An 18,380-nucleotide genomic window follows, 5' to 3' on the forward strand; every position below is an offset into this window, starting at 1 on the left:
TTAAGGTCAGCATTCATCTAAGATTATCTTCGTGCTAAACATAACCTTTATGTTTTTGTAATAATCACCAACCAGCAGTAAAGTTCCAATAGACTTCATTATCAATAGGCATGTCCTTAGCCTCACCATGCTTGTTGTGAAAGAATGACTGTGAGGACAGGTGGGAGGTCCTCCAGGCCTTTTGGCTGGGGCTGGATGAGGTCGGCACACCCTGTTGACTCAGACGAGGTAACACACCGCTCACTATCTCGTCCAGCTGCCGCACGCCCAGGTCAGACAGGCCCAGGTCCCTCAGGCTCCATGTGGGCTACGCATACGAGCACAAACAGGGATGGACACACACACACACACACACACACACACACACACACACACACACACACACACACACACACACACACACACACACACACACACACACACACACACACACACACACACACACACACACACACACACACACACACACATTAAATGCTTTATTTGAATCCACAAATCATATTACATATCAAAAAGATTCACACATTTATAAGGTTACAGATACATGGACACTTGTAGATACAGAAAGCACCTTCACCATATATACTAAGCTGCCCATGACCACTGACACAGAGCAGTATTTGCAAGCTGCTTTGCCTTGGTTCTTGGCAAGCCTATAATCTGTAGGTCACGTGTGTGTTTACCTCGTTACTATGCAAGTCCTGTTCTGAGGCATGCTGTTTCTGCGGAGGTTTAGCAGTGGCACTGCTGCTGCTTCCCACTGAGCTCTTCAGGTAGTGGAGGGCGTTGATCAGGTGACTCAGGGGGACAGTGACCTGCCAGGAAACACAGAACAGGATGACATCCGTTCAAAGACACTAATTCCTGTTGAGTATAAAACTACAAAATGGGCAAGACCAATTTAAACCTTTGTCCACACAACACGAACACTGTCATGAACAAAGTGAGGCTGTTCCATAAGTATTGTATCTTACTATATAAAAAGGAAGTAAAGAAACAAGGAAAGATGGAAGTAAACAAGGAACGAGAAGCAGAAAGCATTTATGAGTGAATATACATTCTGGGTGTTTTTTGTTATTATTATGGAGTAAAATTATATAATTGAACAATGGCCAGTATATTCTATACTATAGTAAATACGATGAGCAGAAAAAATTATGCCAACCGCCATCATAGCCCACAGAAGAAAAATAAGAACAAAGTAGAATTTTGCAAAAGCAGAACCCTTAGTTAAATGAACCTTGGTTGACCGGAAGCAGTTGCACATTTAAATACAGCTGCAAAGATTTGATTAATTTATTGGCAGCAACAATAAGACTTTCGGTTGTGCCTTCAAAATAAAGGTCTGCGTTAAAACGCTATGTGCATGATACGAAATTGATATTTTTTTGCTGCTTTGCATAGTCATGGTGCATAATGTTCAAATTGTTACAAAATGATAACTACTAAACTAAAGAGAATGACTACTTTATAGAAGATAAATAATATTATAAAAAATGGAGCACAATGAGAAATGGCTGTTTTTAATATGTAATTTTATGATATGTGTATGACTGGTGCTATGCTTAAATGTGTGTCTTGGTTCTTACAGATCCTATCACGGTTATAATTTATTTCCAGTTTGCTTGAGTTGTATTCCTGGATGATAATATGGCCTAGTCACTAGTGTCTTAAAGCCTCATGCGTTTTATCCTAGCTCTGTGAAACCATAACACTATGTGCTGTGCCCAGAAGTTGTCTTGCCATCTCTTGCTAATAAATACAAATCATTTGGTCATTCAGAGTTTGTGACTATTTACCCATGCAACAGGACATAGCTGCCAATGCAGTTCACTGTATAAGGAATACATATTGGACTGTAGAGGAAAATGTTTACTACACCTCTCAGCTAAAGTGAGGTGCAAGACTCAATAGGGTCTCCACCAACCAAATATGTTTAGGGGATGGTGTCGTACGGACTGTTGCTGGATTTTTACTCCACCGCCTCCATAGTCCCCAATGCAATACACTGTATTGGACTCCACTACCGGTCTCAGCTAAAGTGGGGTGAAAAAGGCTCAGTAGGGTGAGTTTGAACAAAAAGCGAAGAACGCTGGTCTTTTACTGTGGTCAAACAGCTTAAAATGGGGTAACAAGGTCCCTATACGGTTCAAGTATAGCACTGTGTCATAGGACACATATATTGTCATACCAAAATACTTTAGAATTTAAAAAGACATATCTTAGAATCTTCCATCTGGTGGACACTTTGGAAGAAAATACAACACACAATATTTTTATTCAAAAAGTCAAGAGAGATGCAAGTAAAGTTGGCCCAAGAAAGCACATTTTATTGATAACAAATATCACAATGAAGTTAATTAATCAAATTGATCATCTTAGGTTTCAAATTAGGTTTCAAGTTTTATTGTCACATGCACAAGTACAATGGTTGGACTAAAAGGCCAGCAGCACGGTATTATTCAATGCACTATGAAATGACCCCTTATATACATTCTACAGATCCCACTGAGTATTCCCTACAACATTTTTACTGCTGCACATAGAATAACATTTGCTCTATTCGCCAATATGTATTTCATACAGCGATTTCCATTGGGGGCATTTATTTGGCCTTGGAACATGTTTTAAAAACCCACATTTATGCAAATGTAACTTAAATATTGACACATGAATCATTATTAATGTTTAGACAATTATTATTAATACATCATGAACAAATACAGGTTATTGACACTAGTGTACTATTACGTGGGGGACCTTTATTTAGAAAATTTTCGAAATTCTGTGACCGGAAATGTTTTATTATTGTTGCTGACGAGACGCTGATAAAGATTTGTTACTTATTATTCTCAGACGGAGTAGCTACAAACAACGACATAGAAACCATCGTGGTGATAATAAGGTTTTCTCCCCAAGGTAATGCATGAATACCGTGTATTTTTATTCAACTAGACGTCAACTAGCAATAAGGCTAACAGCATGCGTCTCTAGCTAGTTGGCTAGCTAGAATATCATATCATCATTGCCGTGTATGCTTTTCTTTGTTTAGCCTAAAATGTTGTTGGCACTGTTGTGGCTAGTTAGTGACGTTATGAACGAGCTTGCTGTGTAATGTGGGTTCAAATATCGTTATTAGACTAACTTCTTGGTAGCTAGCTAATATCAGTAGCGCTAGATAACGTTAGCTAACTGAAGATAAACGTGCGTTAGAAGAACCCGTCTTCTGCCATAATCATTTTCTCATCATGCTGTTGCTTGTGGAAAAAGTGTCCTTGTGTGGGGTGGGATTACACAAAGTGGACAAATACCAACACGCGTGCCATGCAAACGTATTTGTGGCCATTTAAAAATGTACATTGTCATAACTAATATCAATTGTTTGTATCAGCGTCACTGCAGTCCTAGCCCATTTCATGACTGGTGTCTTTTACATTGATCTCAACAATTTATTTTCGTTCGGTGGTTGCAATAAGTAGGCTTTTCTTTTCGCTTACGGTTTTTATTGAAGTCAATTCGGCCCATGTCTCATCAGGGTAACGTGGTTCTGGGCTGGAAACGTGATATTGCAATAAATTTCCATTTGCATGCCACTAAATTCAGCATTACGTGTACATGCCTGACTAGCTCCCCTCGATAAAACGGAGTAATTATGTCCGGCGGTGGAACAGGAATTAACTGACACAATATAGGCCTAAACAAAATCACACATTTAGGGTAAATTTCTGCTCGCTTTATCAATTCTTGACCATTTTGTTTCTCTTAATTATACAACCTGTTGAATTTAGGTTTTCAAAGCAATGGAGGGAGCCATGAAGAATATTTGTTTTAAGTAACCATGTGACTGTATTTTGCGCCCCTGAAGATCACAGGTCCATCTGAAAAGAGCCAGGTTGAGAGAATAGAGGGAAAGGAGATTAAAATGGAGGTGGAAGAGGCAACCAAGTCTGAAGAAGTGCAGGTGGAAGAGGCAACCAAGTCTGAAGAAGTGCAGGTGGATGTGGCTGGCAGCGAAGAGAAGTCAGATGAAGCTTTGTCTAATGGTAGCCACACAACCCCTAAGAGAGGCAGGGGTAGGCCCCCCAAAAACCGACTCGTCTCTGAATCAGATCAAGCCTTATCCAACGGTAGCTCCAGAACATCTAAGAGGGAACGGGGTAGGCCCAAAAGATCAGTCACCGAGAAGGGAAGAGGTAGGCCAAGTGGAGCCTTGTCTAATAGTAGCACCACAACACCTAAAAAAGATCAGCCAAAAGGATCAACCTCCAGGTTAGGTGCTAGCTGCATAACACCTAAGAGGGGAAGGGCCAAAGGATCCGTGTTCACAAAACCCAAGATGCTGAAGGTTATAGGCAAGCCGTCGCCAGGCCAACCCAGTGAAGTGGTTGACCCCACCCCTAAGAAGTGTGGCCGGCCCTTTAAAGTTAAATCAAAAAGGGGTAGGCCAAAGAAGATCCTAACACCCGAGGAAGAAGAGGAGAGAAAGAAACTGGAAAGTCAGCCAAGAGTGTTGAAGCCACTTGGAAGGCCACGCATCCATCCCCGCAATGACCCACCAGTCACTGAGCCTAGAGGAAGAGGCCGCCCATGCAAGTCTGAGGACAAAAGGGGTGCTCACTTGCGGAAACCCCCCAATCCCAACCCCCCCATCTATGATGGTCCCCCACGGAAAAGGGGCCGTCCCCCTAGTGCAGCAAACAAAGATAAGATCGAGGCAGAGCAAGATGAGGCCAACAGTGAACCTCCAGTCAAACGATCCTGCAACTCCAACGAAAAAAGCGAGGAAGGATTTCCTCCAGTCGAAGAGGACAGTGAAACGGGAAAGGTGAACTGAGGAAAGTGAAACCAGAAAGGGGAATGGAGGAAAGCGGATGAATATACAGAAGACACCAAGAAGCCAGTTATCCCCAGTGACTGCAGTAGCTTTCTTGGGGCCATAAGCAGGATGTTTGGCGACAGCCCGACCAGAGCAAGTACTCCCCACTTCATAGCTGCCCTGTTTTTTTCTTTTCCTTTTTTTGGGGGGGGGGGGGGGGGGGTCCAGTATAATTGCTGATATGAGCTCATCTGATAATGCAGTTTTATATTGGGGTGATCTCAGTTATGAATATAGATAATGTACTTTTGCTTGTCTGATTGCATTCTTCACCTTTATGGGGTTAAAATGGTTAGCCTTATTGTTGACCTGGACCATGCAACTTCCAATTCTTTCTCTGCATTGTTGGGAAGGGCCCACAAGTAAGCATTTCACTGTTAGTCTACGCCTGTTTATGAAGCGTGTGACAAATGCATTTGATTTGAACCCAACATCTCTCAAATTTCTACATTAAAATGTACAGTTTCACAACTTGAGGGGTTTGTTCACCAATTGAATCCTTGTAGTTTGCTTATCAATGTTACTCCTCAGATCATTTTATGGTTTAGACTTAAGTAGTTTTTTTTTTGTTGACTGTGAGTCCTGATCACTAGGCCTACTTTGACATAACCAGTGGAGTAACATTTAAAACAGGACAGCTTGTGAGATATTTTTAGATTTTAGTCTGTTTTTAATCATTATTTTCTTTTGACATTTAATGTGTTCATTGTCATAAAATCTGGTTGATTACAAAAATGTTATAGTTGTGGATGACTTGGTTTCACAGACCCTGGACAAATGTTATACACGTTTATGTAGGCTACATGTATTGGGCTATATATCATGAACTCTTGACCATTTGAAATTCGAGTATAAATGCATTCCTTTATGTATCCACCTGTCAATTTAAACTCTGCCACTGACCGACTGCATTATACAGTGGCAAGAAAGTATGTGAACCCTTTGGAATTACCTGGATTTCTGCATAAATTGGTCATAAATGTGATCTGATCTTCATCCAACAATAGACTGCTTAAAACACAATTTATCATGACTTTATTTTCACACACCATGTAAACATTCACAGTGCAGGGTGGGAAAAGTGTGAACCCTTGGATTTAATAACTGGTTGACTCCTTTGGCAGCAATAACCTCGACCAAACGGTTTCTGTAGTTGTGGATCAGACCTGCACAACGGTCAGGAGGAATTATGGATCATTCCTCTTTAAAAAACTGTTTAGTTCAGCAATATTCTTGGGTGTGAACCGCTCTTGAGTTCAGGGTGTATTTTTTTCTGTTAAAACAATTCTGTTGATTTACTTGTTTTGGGTCATTGTCCTTTTGCATTACCCAACTTCTGTTGGCAGACAGATAGCCTTTACATTCTCTGTCAAAATGTCCAACTTGGGAATACATTTTTCCATCAATGATCGCAAGCTGTCCAGGCCCTGAGGCAGGAAAGCAGCCCCAAACCATGATGCTCCCTCCACCATTACTTTACAGTTGGGATGAGGTTTGATGTTGGTATGTTGTGCCTTTTTCTCCACATAGTGTTATGTTCCGTCCGTCCAAACAACTCAACTTTGGTTTAATCTGTTAACCGAATATTTAGCCAGTAGCGCTGTGGAACATCCAAGTGCTCTTTTGCTAACTTCAGACATGTTGCAATGTTTTTTTTTGGACAGCAGTGGCTTCTTCCATAGTATCCACCCATGAACACTATTTTAGTTTAGTGTTTCACGGATTGTAGACTCGGCAGAGTTGTTGGCATGTTCCAGGGATTTCTAAGTATTTAGCTGACACTAGTATTCTTCTTAACCTCATTGAGTATTCTGCACTGTGCTCTTGCAGTCATCTTTGCAGGACTGACACTCCTAGGGAGAGTAGTAAGTGCTGAACTTTCTCCATTTATAGACTATTTGTCTTACCTTGGACTGATGATCAAGGCTCTGAGATACTTTTGTAACCCATTCCAGCTTTATGCAAGTCAATGATTCTTAATCTTTTGAGAGCTCTATTGTTCAAGCTATGGTTAACATCAGTCAATTCTTGTGAATAGCAAAACTCCAATTGTGAGGTTAATTTTTAATAGGGCAGCTCTAACCAACATCTCCAATCTCGTCTCATTGATTGGACTCCAGTTAGCTTTTGAAGTCTTTAGCCTACGGGTTCACATACTTTTTCCAACCTACACTGAATGTTGAATGCAATACTCGTCTATATTGAATGCAATATTTTGTGTTAGTTTAAGCACCGTGTTTGTCTTGACTTAAATTAATAGATCAAATGTATGCAGAAATACAGGTAATTCCAAAGGGTTCACATACTTTTTCTTGCCACTGTATAGCCTAGAGGATATCTATTGAGATACTGTATCTTCCCATATTGTACATCAATCCCACTGTACATTTCACATTTGTTTATTCATCCTTTTTACTATGTTTTTGCTTATAGCTGTATTAATTTACTTTAGTTTGCTCCTCAATTCATGCACCTTGGTTGGAGTGAGTTCCCTTCATATTGCAATAATACTGTACCAAAAGTGACATTTGGGTCGTGCAATCTGCCATGTTCTGAATCGGGCTAATTGTCACTGAGTTAGTAGAGCAATGCATTTGTTTTTAATTTGGTCTTTTCTCATACAGCTTTGTAGCTTGAGCCCATCTTTCAAATCCTAAATGATCCATGTCAGCAGTTCTGGTAGGTCTGTGATTGTCTAGGTTGAGGGGAATTTCTGATTAATCCAGAACAAGGTCTGTGAAACCACTGAAGGTAACACGAATGAGTTGTTTTCAGAGTGTGTAAATTGTAAGTTTACTGCAATAAAATGTTAAACTTTATTACAAGTGGTTTTTAAATGTCAATAAAGGCTTATTTAGTATCTATCTCTGGCTTTCGAGTGTATCGAATTACATGTTAAATAAATATCACTAAGGAGTGATCGAGACTGGAGGAGGAGACTCGGCCTAGGAGAAAGGGTTAAATATCAGTGCTTGTGTGAAATCGTCTAAATTACAGTTGTAACGACCCTTTGGGAAGAATTAAACTAGTGTCCGAGTTATTTACTCTGAAAAATAAGAACATAACGTACACCCATGGTGCTCATAATGACAAATCACATTTACATTAAATTTACATTTAAGTCATTTAGCAGACGCTCTTATCCAGAGCGACTTACAAATTGGTGCATTCACCTTATGACATCCAGTGGAACAGTCACTTTACAATAGTGCATCTAAATCTTAAAGGGGGGGTGAGAGGGATTACTTATCCTATCCTAGGTATTCCTTAAAGAGGTGGGGTTTCAGGTGTCTCCGGAAGGTGGTGATTGACTCCGCTGTCCTGGCATCGTGAGGGAGTTTGTTCCACCATTGAGGGGCCAGAGCAGCGAACAGTTTTGACTGGGCTGAGCGGGAGCTGTACTTCCTCAGTGGTAGGGAGGCGAGCAGGCCAGAGGTGGATGAACGCATTTAGATTATGGTAATTATTCTTAACCGAACATCAAGTCAACAATGCTTTAATGCGTGTCCTTATTGCGCACTGTGAAGATGTTAGAATAAGGCCTTGTCTAGACTTGACAGTTCATGCAGCTTTAATATTCTGATCATGGAATTCCGAAGGCGTCATGCCTCTACACCTACATTTAAATGTGTCTACCATGTTAACACTGTCCGGATTGGCTTTTCCCGTGCTATATTCAAATGCCAGTATGCATTCTATAGTGGAATAGATAACATATTGTAAACATAACTGATGGCAGTAGCTTACTGCTTTGATGCTAGCTAGATACAGTAATGTCAAAAGGGCTTGCAAAAGGTTCCACCTCCTGAAGTGGTCAGCCAGATCTGAACACAATCAGACCATAAAGTGACTTTTGTGCGTCTAGACCGGTCTTTTCAATGCAATCTTCGATTCTGGTAGCAGAAGTCGCATGTAAGTATCAAGTGTAGACACAACCCAACTGTCCACATTTACTTTTCCTAAGCCAACAAGACGAGTAACGAACAGCAAAATCACTAGTCTATGCATAGTTGGCGGTGCATGAGTTAAGTTTGGGGAAGCATTTTTCACCATAAAATTTCACTTTTATAATGAAGCATTCCATGCATCATTGCATTTGCAGACTTATGCAAAATAGCTTACTATTTGTAATGTGCTGAGTAGATTGGACCGTCATAATTTAGGCAATGCTTAAATTGTAAATCAGGAGATGCTGAAACAAAAAGTAGGCCTAGAGGCACTTAGAAGTTGCACACATTGGGGATTATTTGTTTATTTTATTATTGGGTCCGGGAAGAATTTGGCCTTTTAGAATTGCATGAAATGTGTTCAGTCATTTTATGACTGGAGATTTTCTTAATACCTCAGAATGGCACTGAGAATCAGCCTAGGTGTGATCAAATATTTCGGTAGCCTACAGTCAGATTTGAGTAATCTCTCATAAGGAGCCAATTGCTTTCCAACCTGTGTTTTCCCGCAATTGTATTTGAAATATTGCGAAAAGCTTGTTCTGGCTGCATACTGTTCACTGACAGATTTGCCGAGCTTTCCCGGGCTATATGCCTTGTGATTGGGCTACAATCACAATCCACAGTGGGGCAATTTTTTGGTACTTTTACCCCCTTTTTTCCCCAATTTCAGGATATCAAATTAGTAGTTACAATCTTGTCCCATCGCTGCAACTCCCCTACAGACTCGGGAGAGGGGAAGGTCGAGAGCCATGAGTCCCCCGAAATATGACCCTACCAGCTGCACTGCTTCTTGACACTGCTTGCTTAACCCGAAATGCAGCTGCACCGAGGACAAGGAAATCCCTTCCGGCCAAACCCTCCCCTAACCCAGACAATGCTGGGCCAATTGTGCACTTCGTTTCATGGGTCTCCCGGTCAGGTGTGACACTCCCTGGGATTGAACCTGGGTCTGTAGCGAAGCCTCAAGCACTGCACCACTCCGGAGGCCTGCTAGGCTTTTTTTTTTAAATTTTAATTTTAAGTTGCCATTGGTCCTCTGGATAAATTATAGGCATACTCCTGGTAGACTATTCTGAATGATTTCATTTGTTTCTGAACAGCGTAGTAATTCTATAACTTTGGAAAATGTATTTAAATTAAATCCGCTCCTCCAGCGCACTTCCCGCGGCTAACCAGCGCACTTAACCACTGCATTTAGCCAGGCTAAAAATAGAACTCATTCACTGTTTGCAAAAAAAAGTCTGTTCAATGAATGACTGAGCGCGTATAGCCCTGGGCTATAACATACGTTTCTTCTTTCTTCGCACAGGAAAAATACATTTCAAGCTATTCTACTACACTTTATGACTGGTAGACATGAGCAGAATCTTTTTTTAATATGACAGGGTAGCATAATCTGCTGACACTGACAAACATATCATATAATAGGCCTAAAAGAAGGAAAATATTGTCTAAAAACAAACTTAAGTGGCACTGACCTAACAATGATAGAGTGAACATGCGCAGTGCGCACTCGCTGGTGCCAATAAGATAGGCCTACTGTTCACTCAATTAAGTTGAGTTAGCTTCGTATTTAAGTTTTTGGCTTCGTATTTCCCACAATTTATTTTATTTTATTATATTGCGATATGCCTGGCTGGCGGGTCCTCTACTTTTCACGGACAGTCGCAACTCAACAATTATCTATTAAGTATTTGCTGCGCGCGCTGCCTTTCCTTCCGGACTGTAGGCCATGTGATTTAAAACAATCCACAGCTTATTTTTGTTTAAGGCTAGGGGAAGCATTAGCTTCCATCATTAGAACCCCTGTGCCCAAATCATGCTTTAGTAGCCTATTTTATTTATGTATAGACAGGAGTACTGTAGGTTAAATTAGGCTATATCAGTTTGGCAATTTACTTAGGCGCCGCGTCCATAAGCTAGGGGAAGCTTTCCCTATGTCAATCGGTCAGCTTGTCGTGAGAGACAGCCCAAACACTCTGGGGACAGCTGTGAGACGATAGATCCCAAATTCATACAACCAGTAGGCCAAGGTACATCATTTTTATTTTACTAGGCAAGTCAGTTAAGAACAAATTCTTATTTTCAATTACGGCCGAGGAACAGTGGGTTAACTGCCTGTCCAGGGGCAAAACGACAGATTTGTACCTTGTTAGCTCGGGGATTCGAACTTGCAACCTTTCGATTACTAGTCCAACGCTCTAACCACTAGGCTACCCATAATCTGACGTAACAGCTCAGAACGTTTAAGCTTAAAATGTTGATAAACCACTATTTAGGCAGTATGGAACATGCAAGTGTGCATTTGGCTACAGGACAATGAACGTTGAAAACCAATAGAACATGAGAGAAATAGCCTAGTGGTTTCAATGGCATATGGGAATCTTTATAAAATAATTGCATTCCCTGATATGGTCGGATTTTGCCTAGGCTACTTTAAAAGCAAGGTAAAACATGTAGTAAAACGTTCAGGTTTCAAAAAATTAGTTAAGTAGCTATATGTTTTCAAAATACATACTGCCTCCAGCTCATTGCTAAGTGGTGTGTCGTGCTGATGAAGCCGGTCTTCTTTATAAAAAGCTTTTTTTAATCGTGGCAAAAACTTTTAAAAACACAATTGCATTTACACTTTACAAAAATGAATGCAACAATTTCAAAGATTTAATGAGTTACAGTTCATATAAGGAAATCAGTCAATTTAAATAAATTCATTAGGCCCTAATCTATGGATTTCACATGACTGGGAATACAGATATGCAGCTGTTGGTCACAGATACCTTAAAAACAAAAGTTATGTATGGGTGTGGACAAGAAAACCAGTCAGTATCTGGTGTGACCATTTGCCTCGCATAGAGTTGATCAAGCTGTTGATTGTGGAATGTTGTCCCACTCTTCAATTGCTGTGCGAAGATGCTGGATATTGGCGGGAACTGGAACACGTTGTCGTACATGTCGATCCAGAGCATCCCACACTTGCTTAATGGGTGACATGTCTGGTGAGTATGCAGGTCATGGAAGAACTGGGACATTTTCAGCTTCCAGGAATTGTGTACAGATCCTTGCGACATGGGGCCATGCATTATCATGCTGAAACATGAGGTGATGGCAGCAGATGGCACGACAATGGGCCTCAGGATCTCGTAAAGGTATCTCTGTGCCTTCAAATTCCCATTGATAAAATGCAAGTGTGTTCATTGTCTGTAGTTTATGCCATAACCCCACCATAGGGCATCATGGTGACATCAGAAAACCGCTAGCCCACACAACGCCATACATGCAGTCTGCCCGTTATGGTTGAAACCGGGATTCATTCATGAAGAGCACACTTCTCCAGTGTGCCAGTGGCCATCGAAGGTGAGCATTTGCCCAATGAAGTCAGTTATGACGCCAAACTGCAGTCAGGTCAAGACCCTGGTGAGGATGACGAGCATGTATTTGTGCTTCCCTGAGATTGGGTTCAAGTCTGAGCTCTGGCTGGGCCACAAAGACAATCAGAGACTTGTCCCGAAGACACTACTGCGTTGTCCTGGCTGTGTGCTTAGGGTCATTGTCCTGGCTGTGTGCTTAGGGTCGTTTTTCTGGCTGTGTGCTTAGGGTCGTTGTCCTGTTGGAAGGTGAACAATCACCCCAGCCTGAGGTCCTGAGTGCTCTGGAGCAGGTTCTCATCAAGGATCTCTCTGTACTTTGCTCCATTCATCTTTCCCTCTCCCAGTCCCTGTCGCTGAAAAACAGCCCCACAGCATGATGCTGTCACCACCATGCCTCACCGTAGAGATGGTGTCATGTTTACTCCAGACGTGACGCTTGGCATTCAGGCCAAAGAGTTCATTCTTGGTTTGATCAGACAAGAGCATTTTGTTTCTCATGGTCAATCCTTTAAGTGCTTTTATGGCAAAACCAAGCAGGCTATCATGTGCCTTTTACTCAGGAGTGGATTCAGTCTGGCCACTCTACCATAAAGGCCTGATTGGTGGAGTGCTGCAAAGATGATTGTCCTACTAGAAGATTCTCCCATCTCCACTGAGGATTCTGGAGCTCTGTCAGAGTGACCATCGGGTTCTTGGGTCACCTCCCTGACCAAGGCCCTTCTTCCCCGATTGCCCAGTTTGGCCGGGGGCCCAGCTCTTCCATTAAAGAATAATGGAGGCCACTGTTCAATGCTGCATACAATTTTTGGTATCTTTCACCAGACCTGTGCCTCTACACAATCCTGTCTCGGAGCTCTACAGACAATTCCTTCGACCTCATGGCTTGGTTTTTGCTCTGACATGCACTGTCAACTGTGAGACCTTATATAGACAGGTGTGCGCCTTTCCAAATAATGCAACAGGTCGACTCAAATCAAGTTGCAGAAATAACTCAAGGATGATCAATGGCAACAGGATGCACCTGAGCTCAATTTCAAGTCTCATAGCAAAGGCTCTGAATAATGATATTTTTTATACAATTTGTAACCTGTAACAAACCTGTTTCACTTTGTCATTATGGGGTATTGATGAGGATTTATGTTTTTAAATCCATGTTAGAATAAGGCTGTAATGTAACAAAATGTGGAAAAAGTAATGGGGTCTGAATACTTTCCAAATGCACTGTAACTGAGGGATGTCTCCTTTCATATCTGGAAAAGGACAAATTAGTAAAGGAGAAACTGATGCTGCAGCATTGCTCATCTTCGTAGTTGAATCCAGTCAACATGGGTGTCTTGATAGAGATCAGCTGGTGAACCTACAGTAAAACAAATAAAAAGCATACCTGATGTTAGACTATCACTTTTTTTTTTGAATGTTTTGAGAATGAAACAAATATTAATTCAAAGTCTGCTACCTCAGTTTGTATTTGCCATGCAAATGAACTGAATCCCCCAAAAACATTTCTACTGCATTTCAGCCCTGCCACAAAAGGACCAGCTAACATCATGTCAGTGATTCTCTCGTTAACACAGGTGTGAGTGTTGACGAGGACAAGGCTGGAGATCACTCTGTCATGCTGATTGAGTTCGAATAACAGACTGAAAGCTTCAAAAGGAGCATGGTGCTTGGAATCATTGTTCTTCCTCTGTCAACCATGGTTACCTGGAAGGAAATAAGTGCAGTCATCATCGCGTACTTCAAGGAGAGCGGTTCAATTGTTGTGAAGGCGGCTTCAGGGCACCCAAGAAAGTCCAGCAAGCGCCAGGACCGTCTCCTAAAGTTGATTCAGCTGCGGGATCCGGGCATCACCAGTACAGAGCTTGCTCAGGAATGGCAGCAGGCAGGTGTGAGTGCATCTGCACGCAGTGAGGCGAAGACTTTTGGAGGATGGCCTGGTGTCAAGAAGGGCAGCAAAGAAGCCACTTCTCTCCAGGAAAAGCATCAGGGACAGACTGATATTCTGCAAAAGGTACAAAAGGATTGGACTGCTGAGGACTGGGGTAAAGTAATTTTCTCTGAATCCCCTTTCCGATTGTTTGGGGCATCCAGAAAAAAACCATGTCCGGAGAAGACAAGGTGAGCGCTACCATCAGTCCTGTATCATTCCAACAGTAAAGCATCCTGAGACCATTCATGTGTGGGGTTGCTTCTCAGCCAAGGGAGTGGGCTCACTTACAATTTTGCCATGAATAAAGAATGGTAACACATCCTCTGAGTTTGGTGATGAACAATTCATTTTCCAGCATGATGGAGTACATTGCCATAAGGCAAAAGTGATAACTAAGAGGCTCTGGGAACAAAACAACACTATTTTGGGTCAATGGCCAGGAAACTCCCCAGACCTTAATCCCATTGGGAACTTGTGGTTAATCCTCAAGAGGAGGGTGGACAAACAAAAACCCACAAATTCTGACAAACTCCAAACATTGATTATGCAAGAATGGGCTGCCATCAGTCAGGATGTGGCCCAGAAGTTAATTGACAGCATGCCAGAGCAGATTGCAGAGGTCTTGAAAAGAATGGTCAACACTGCAAATATTGACTTTTTGCATCAACTTCATGTAATTGTCAATAAAAGCCTTTGACATTTATGAAATGCTTGTAATTATACCTCAGTATTCCATAGTAACATCTGACAAAAATATCTAAAGACACTGAAGCAGCAAACTTTGTGGAAATGTATATTTGTGTCATTCTCAAAACTTTTGGCCACGACTCTATATGGTAGTCATATTGTACAATTTGTGTCTCCCCTTTTTCATGGTCATGGCTAGAAGGGATCCAGCTTTTGTAAAATGAATGTCAAATTTAACTTGTCATAGTATGTTAAGGTTAGGAAAAGGGTAAGCTAAAATGCCATAAAAAAATATGTTTTAAAGTTAATTTGCTGGTTCCCTTCTAGCCATGACCCCTTTTCAAATACCAAGATTACATGGTTGCATTCAAGACAAGGTCGTTTTTATTTATCCGTTTACAGCGCCTATTCTGATTCTGCTAATGTTTCCAGTCAGTGTAGTGGAATTGCATGAAAAGTTTAACAAAACACACATTTTTTGCAATGGAAAGAAACTCCTCTGATATAGCCTATAGGCCTACGCGCTCATTAATAGCCTAAATTATGACTATCCAATCTACTCATCACATTAGGAATAGTAGGCTTACATCAGACTGCAAATGCAATGATAAATGCATGCAATCAAGCCTTTGTCACAAATGGGGGGGTGGGGGTCCCAAAAACTTGAAACTCACGCGCTGCCTATGTAAGAGAGAATACAAGCTATCTAGCTAGCTAATGTTGGCTGACTTTAATAGTCTTGTTGTGAACACCTTGTTAGCAGCGAAACTCGAAATTGGACTTACCAGTTGGTTCAGGTCTTGACGGGCAAAAAGGTTTCTTCGCTTTTCTGACAGTTCTTGAGTCTTATCTCGTATTTTCCCGTTGTCTTTTCTACCTTGTTAGAGCAACCAAATACAGCACATAAATGGACTGTGGTGATGAATCAACTAGTTTTAGGAACCGTTAGCACGCAGCCTTGGGGTAGCCTCTCAGATGTGGTCGAAATAATTGATTGTGTGGTTTTACAACATGGCCGCAAGGAGGCGTCATATGTCAACTCCTTGGGCTGAAGAATCCGTCTATCGTCTGCACAAGGGCTTGGAAACCACCGCACTAGTTTAAGCACCGCCTTTGCCAAATCCTGATTCGTCCAAATAATGAAAAAAAAAACCACAAACTACTACTGCTCATAATTACACGTCGTGAGCGTTGACAGATTCTCGCCGTTTCATATGTCCACCAGAGATTAATAGCAGCACCAAAATAACAACTCGTGATACTGTTCTGCAGACCACTGACCTCAATGTAACAAGCTATCCACCTGGTATTACAATAATAGCATAAACTAGCTACAATTGAAAAGTTGATTATGTTTCTGGGTCTGCAGAAGTATGCAACTCTTGGCTTGTATATACAACTTTGACTTCTAGCTGTGCTAGCTAGATTGTTGATATTACCCAGGAAGAGAGCAGTGCTGAGTTTCTAGCATTTCTGCTTTGCTGCAGCGGCAGACACATTAGCCTAGGCTAGTTAACGTTTGCCGGTGAAAGTATATTTTAAAGCCCTGGTGAAATTGACAACATATCCCTTCCAAACTGCTCAATAACTATCTCATGAGAAGAAACGACTGACAGAGATAAGGTTAGCTTTGCACAACTATGGCTAGCTAACGTTAACTGGTAAACATTCAACACTCAATGTCAATGGCTAGCTAGTTACTCTATTACATTAACGCTAGCTACTTTCTTACCTGTGGTTGGACTGTTGTTGACAAGGAAAACATTTCCAATGTCGCTCTTAGACAGGCCAACAAATATGTTTCAACGTTCCTTTCCGAATTCTCCTTGTTTCTCTGTCTGTGTTCCTTTAGCTAATGTTACTGAAACTCCTGTTCAATGTGCGATCCACCCATTTAGCTTGTGAAGTTCGCAAGAGGAAAGCTGCTCATTTTAAAGGTCAACCGGATATTTTTCTTTTTGACAACCGGAGTAAATTCGCTGGCTCAAGGCTTAAAGAAACAACCCTTCAGGAATAGTTCACCCAAATTAAGGCATCTTATCATAAAGTGTGGGTCATGACCAATGACGTATACCAGACTGTAAAAACATATAAACCCTGGATTGCTGATGCTATGTATTGGCCATTGAGAGGCAGAACCTCCATACGAATGAATTAAATTCTAAAGTATTTCAATTAAATACAACATTATATAGTAGTATCTCCTCCTTGTCAAGAAAAGCACATGAGCTAATTATAATACACAAAGTAAGCAAAACAATCAAATCATTCCAACATAGCCTAAAATGATGAATAATATACTAATGAGATAGACCTATATAAGCAATAAGCCTATAAACATTTAGAAGTATAAACTATGGAATGATGAGCGGATAAGAGGCAATCCGTAATTTCTATTAATACATTAATGAGCGAGCAAAGATGGACGTAGTCAATATAACTATTTGTTCAGCACTTTTGAAATGTACAGACAGAATTCCGAACACAGGTCGTTTCTACAGTATTCTCCCTGTACCCCAAGTCAGAACCGTAGGATAAATAATGGGGGTATATAATATAAGCAGACAAAAGAAAGCTCTTGCAATATTAAATTACATTACTCTAAAACAGGCTATAGGCTACATGTGCACCACAAAGTCAGAACAGTAGACTAAGTTCTGAGGGGGAAAGGGACCAAATTATTAGGGTAAGGCACATGGGCTACTAAAAACTTACTGCACAACATACACTTAGTATTACTTTCTTAGCTACAGTATACAGTACCAGTCAAAAATTTGGACACTGCTACTGTACTCATTCAAGGGTTTTTCTTTATTTTTTACTATTTTCTACATTGTAGAATAATAGTGAAGACATCAAACTATGAAATCATGTAGTAACCAAAAAAAGTGTTAAACAAATCAAAATATATATTATATTACAGAATCTTCAAAGTAGCCACCCTTTGCCTTGATGACAGCTTTGCACACTCTTGGCATTCTCTCAACCAGCTTCACCTGGAATGCTTTTCCAACAGTCTTGAAGGAGTTCTAGCATATGCTGAGCACTTGTTGACTGCTTTTCCTTTACTCTACGGTCCAACTCATCCCAAACCATCTCAATTGGGTAGAGGTAGGGTGATTGTGGAGGCCAGGTCATCTGATGCAGCACTCCATCACTCTCCTTCTTAGCGGAAACCAGATGGGATGGCGTATCGCTTGCCGAATGCTGTGGTAGCCATGCTGGTTAAGTGTGCCTTGAATTCTAAATAATATATAATATAATAATAATATATAATATAATATAATAATATAATATATGCCATTATATGCCATTTAGCAAATAAATCACTGACAGTGTCACGAGAAAAGCACCATCACACCTCCTTCACGCTTCACAGTGGGAACCACACATGCAGCGATCATCCGTTCACCTACTCTGCGACTCACAAAGACACGGCGGTTGGAACCAAATCAGATTTGGATTCATCAGACCAAAGGACAGATTTCCACCGGTCGACACAATCTCCTCAGTTGATGTTGAGATGTGTCTGTTACTTGAACTCAGTGAAGCATTTATTTGGGCTGCAA

The 18,380-nt window shown here is 41.1% G+C and overlaps 2 protein-coding genes across 3 annotated transcripts in view; one reads left to right on the forward strand and one right to left on the reverse strand.

Annotated features, from left to right (window-relative positions):
- The window catches only part of LOC124009154 (ATP-dependent zinc metalloprotease YME1L1-like), a 54,484-nt gene extending 37,643 nt beyond the window's left edge, over nucleotides 1-16,841 (reverse strand). Inside the window, exons 1-3 of one of the 2 annotated variants that reach the window (XM_046320679.1) lie at nucleotides 16,544-16,841; nucleotides 684-815; nucleotides 127-307 (exon numbers count right to left, since the gene is read on the reverse strand). In XM_046320679.1, coding sequence (XP_046176635.1) covers nucleotides 127-307; nucleotides 684-815; nucleotides 16,544-16,576 — 346 coding nt within the window. In that variant the 5' untranslated portion in view covers nucleotides 16,577-16,841. The remainder of the gene's footprint in view (nucleotides 1-126; nucleotides 308-683; nucleotides 816-16,543) is intronic. The other variant, XM_046320678.1, reaches the window with a different exon arrangement.
- Nucleotides 2,780-5,039, forward strand: LOC124009155 (serine/arginine repetitive matrix protein 2-like). Its single transcript, XM_046320680.1, has 2 exons — nucleotides 2,780-2,919; nucleotides 3,866-5,039. Exon 2 carries the CDS (start codon nucleotides 3,923-3,925, stop codon nucleotides 4,832-4,834), a length of 912 nt encoding a protein of 303 aa, XP_046176636.1. The 5' UTR covers nucleotides 2,780-2,919; nucleotides 3,866-3,922; the 3' UTR covers nucleotides 4,835-5,039.
- Nucleotides 16,842-18,380: the final 1,539 nt, after the last annotated feature.

The sequence above is a fragment of the Oncorhynchus gorbuscha genome, linkage group LG22, assembly GCF_021184085.1.
Source record: "Oncorhynchus gorbuscha isolate QuinsamMale2020 ecotype Even-year linkage group LG22, OgorEven_v1.0, whole genome shotgun sequence".
Classification (NCBI taxonomy): domain Eukaryota; kingdom Metazoa; phylum Chordata; class Actinopteri; order Salmoniformes; family Salmonidae; genus Oncorhynchus; species Oncorhynchus gorbuscha.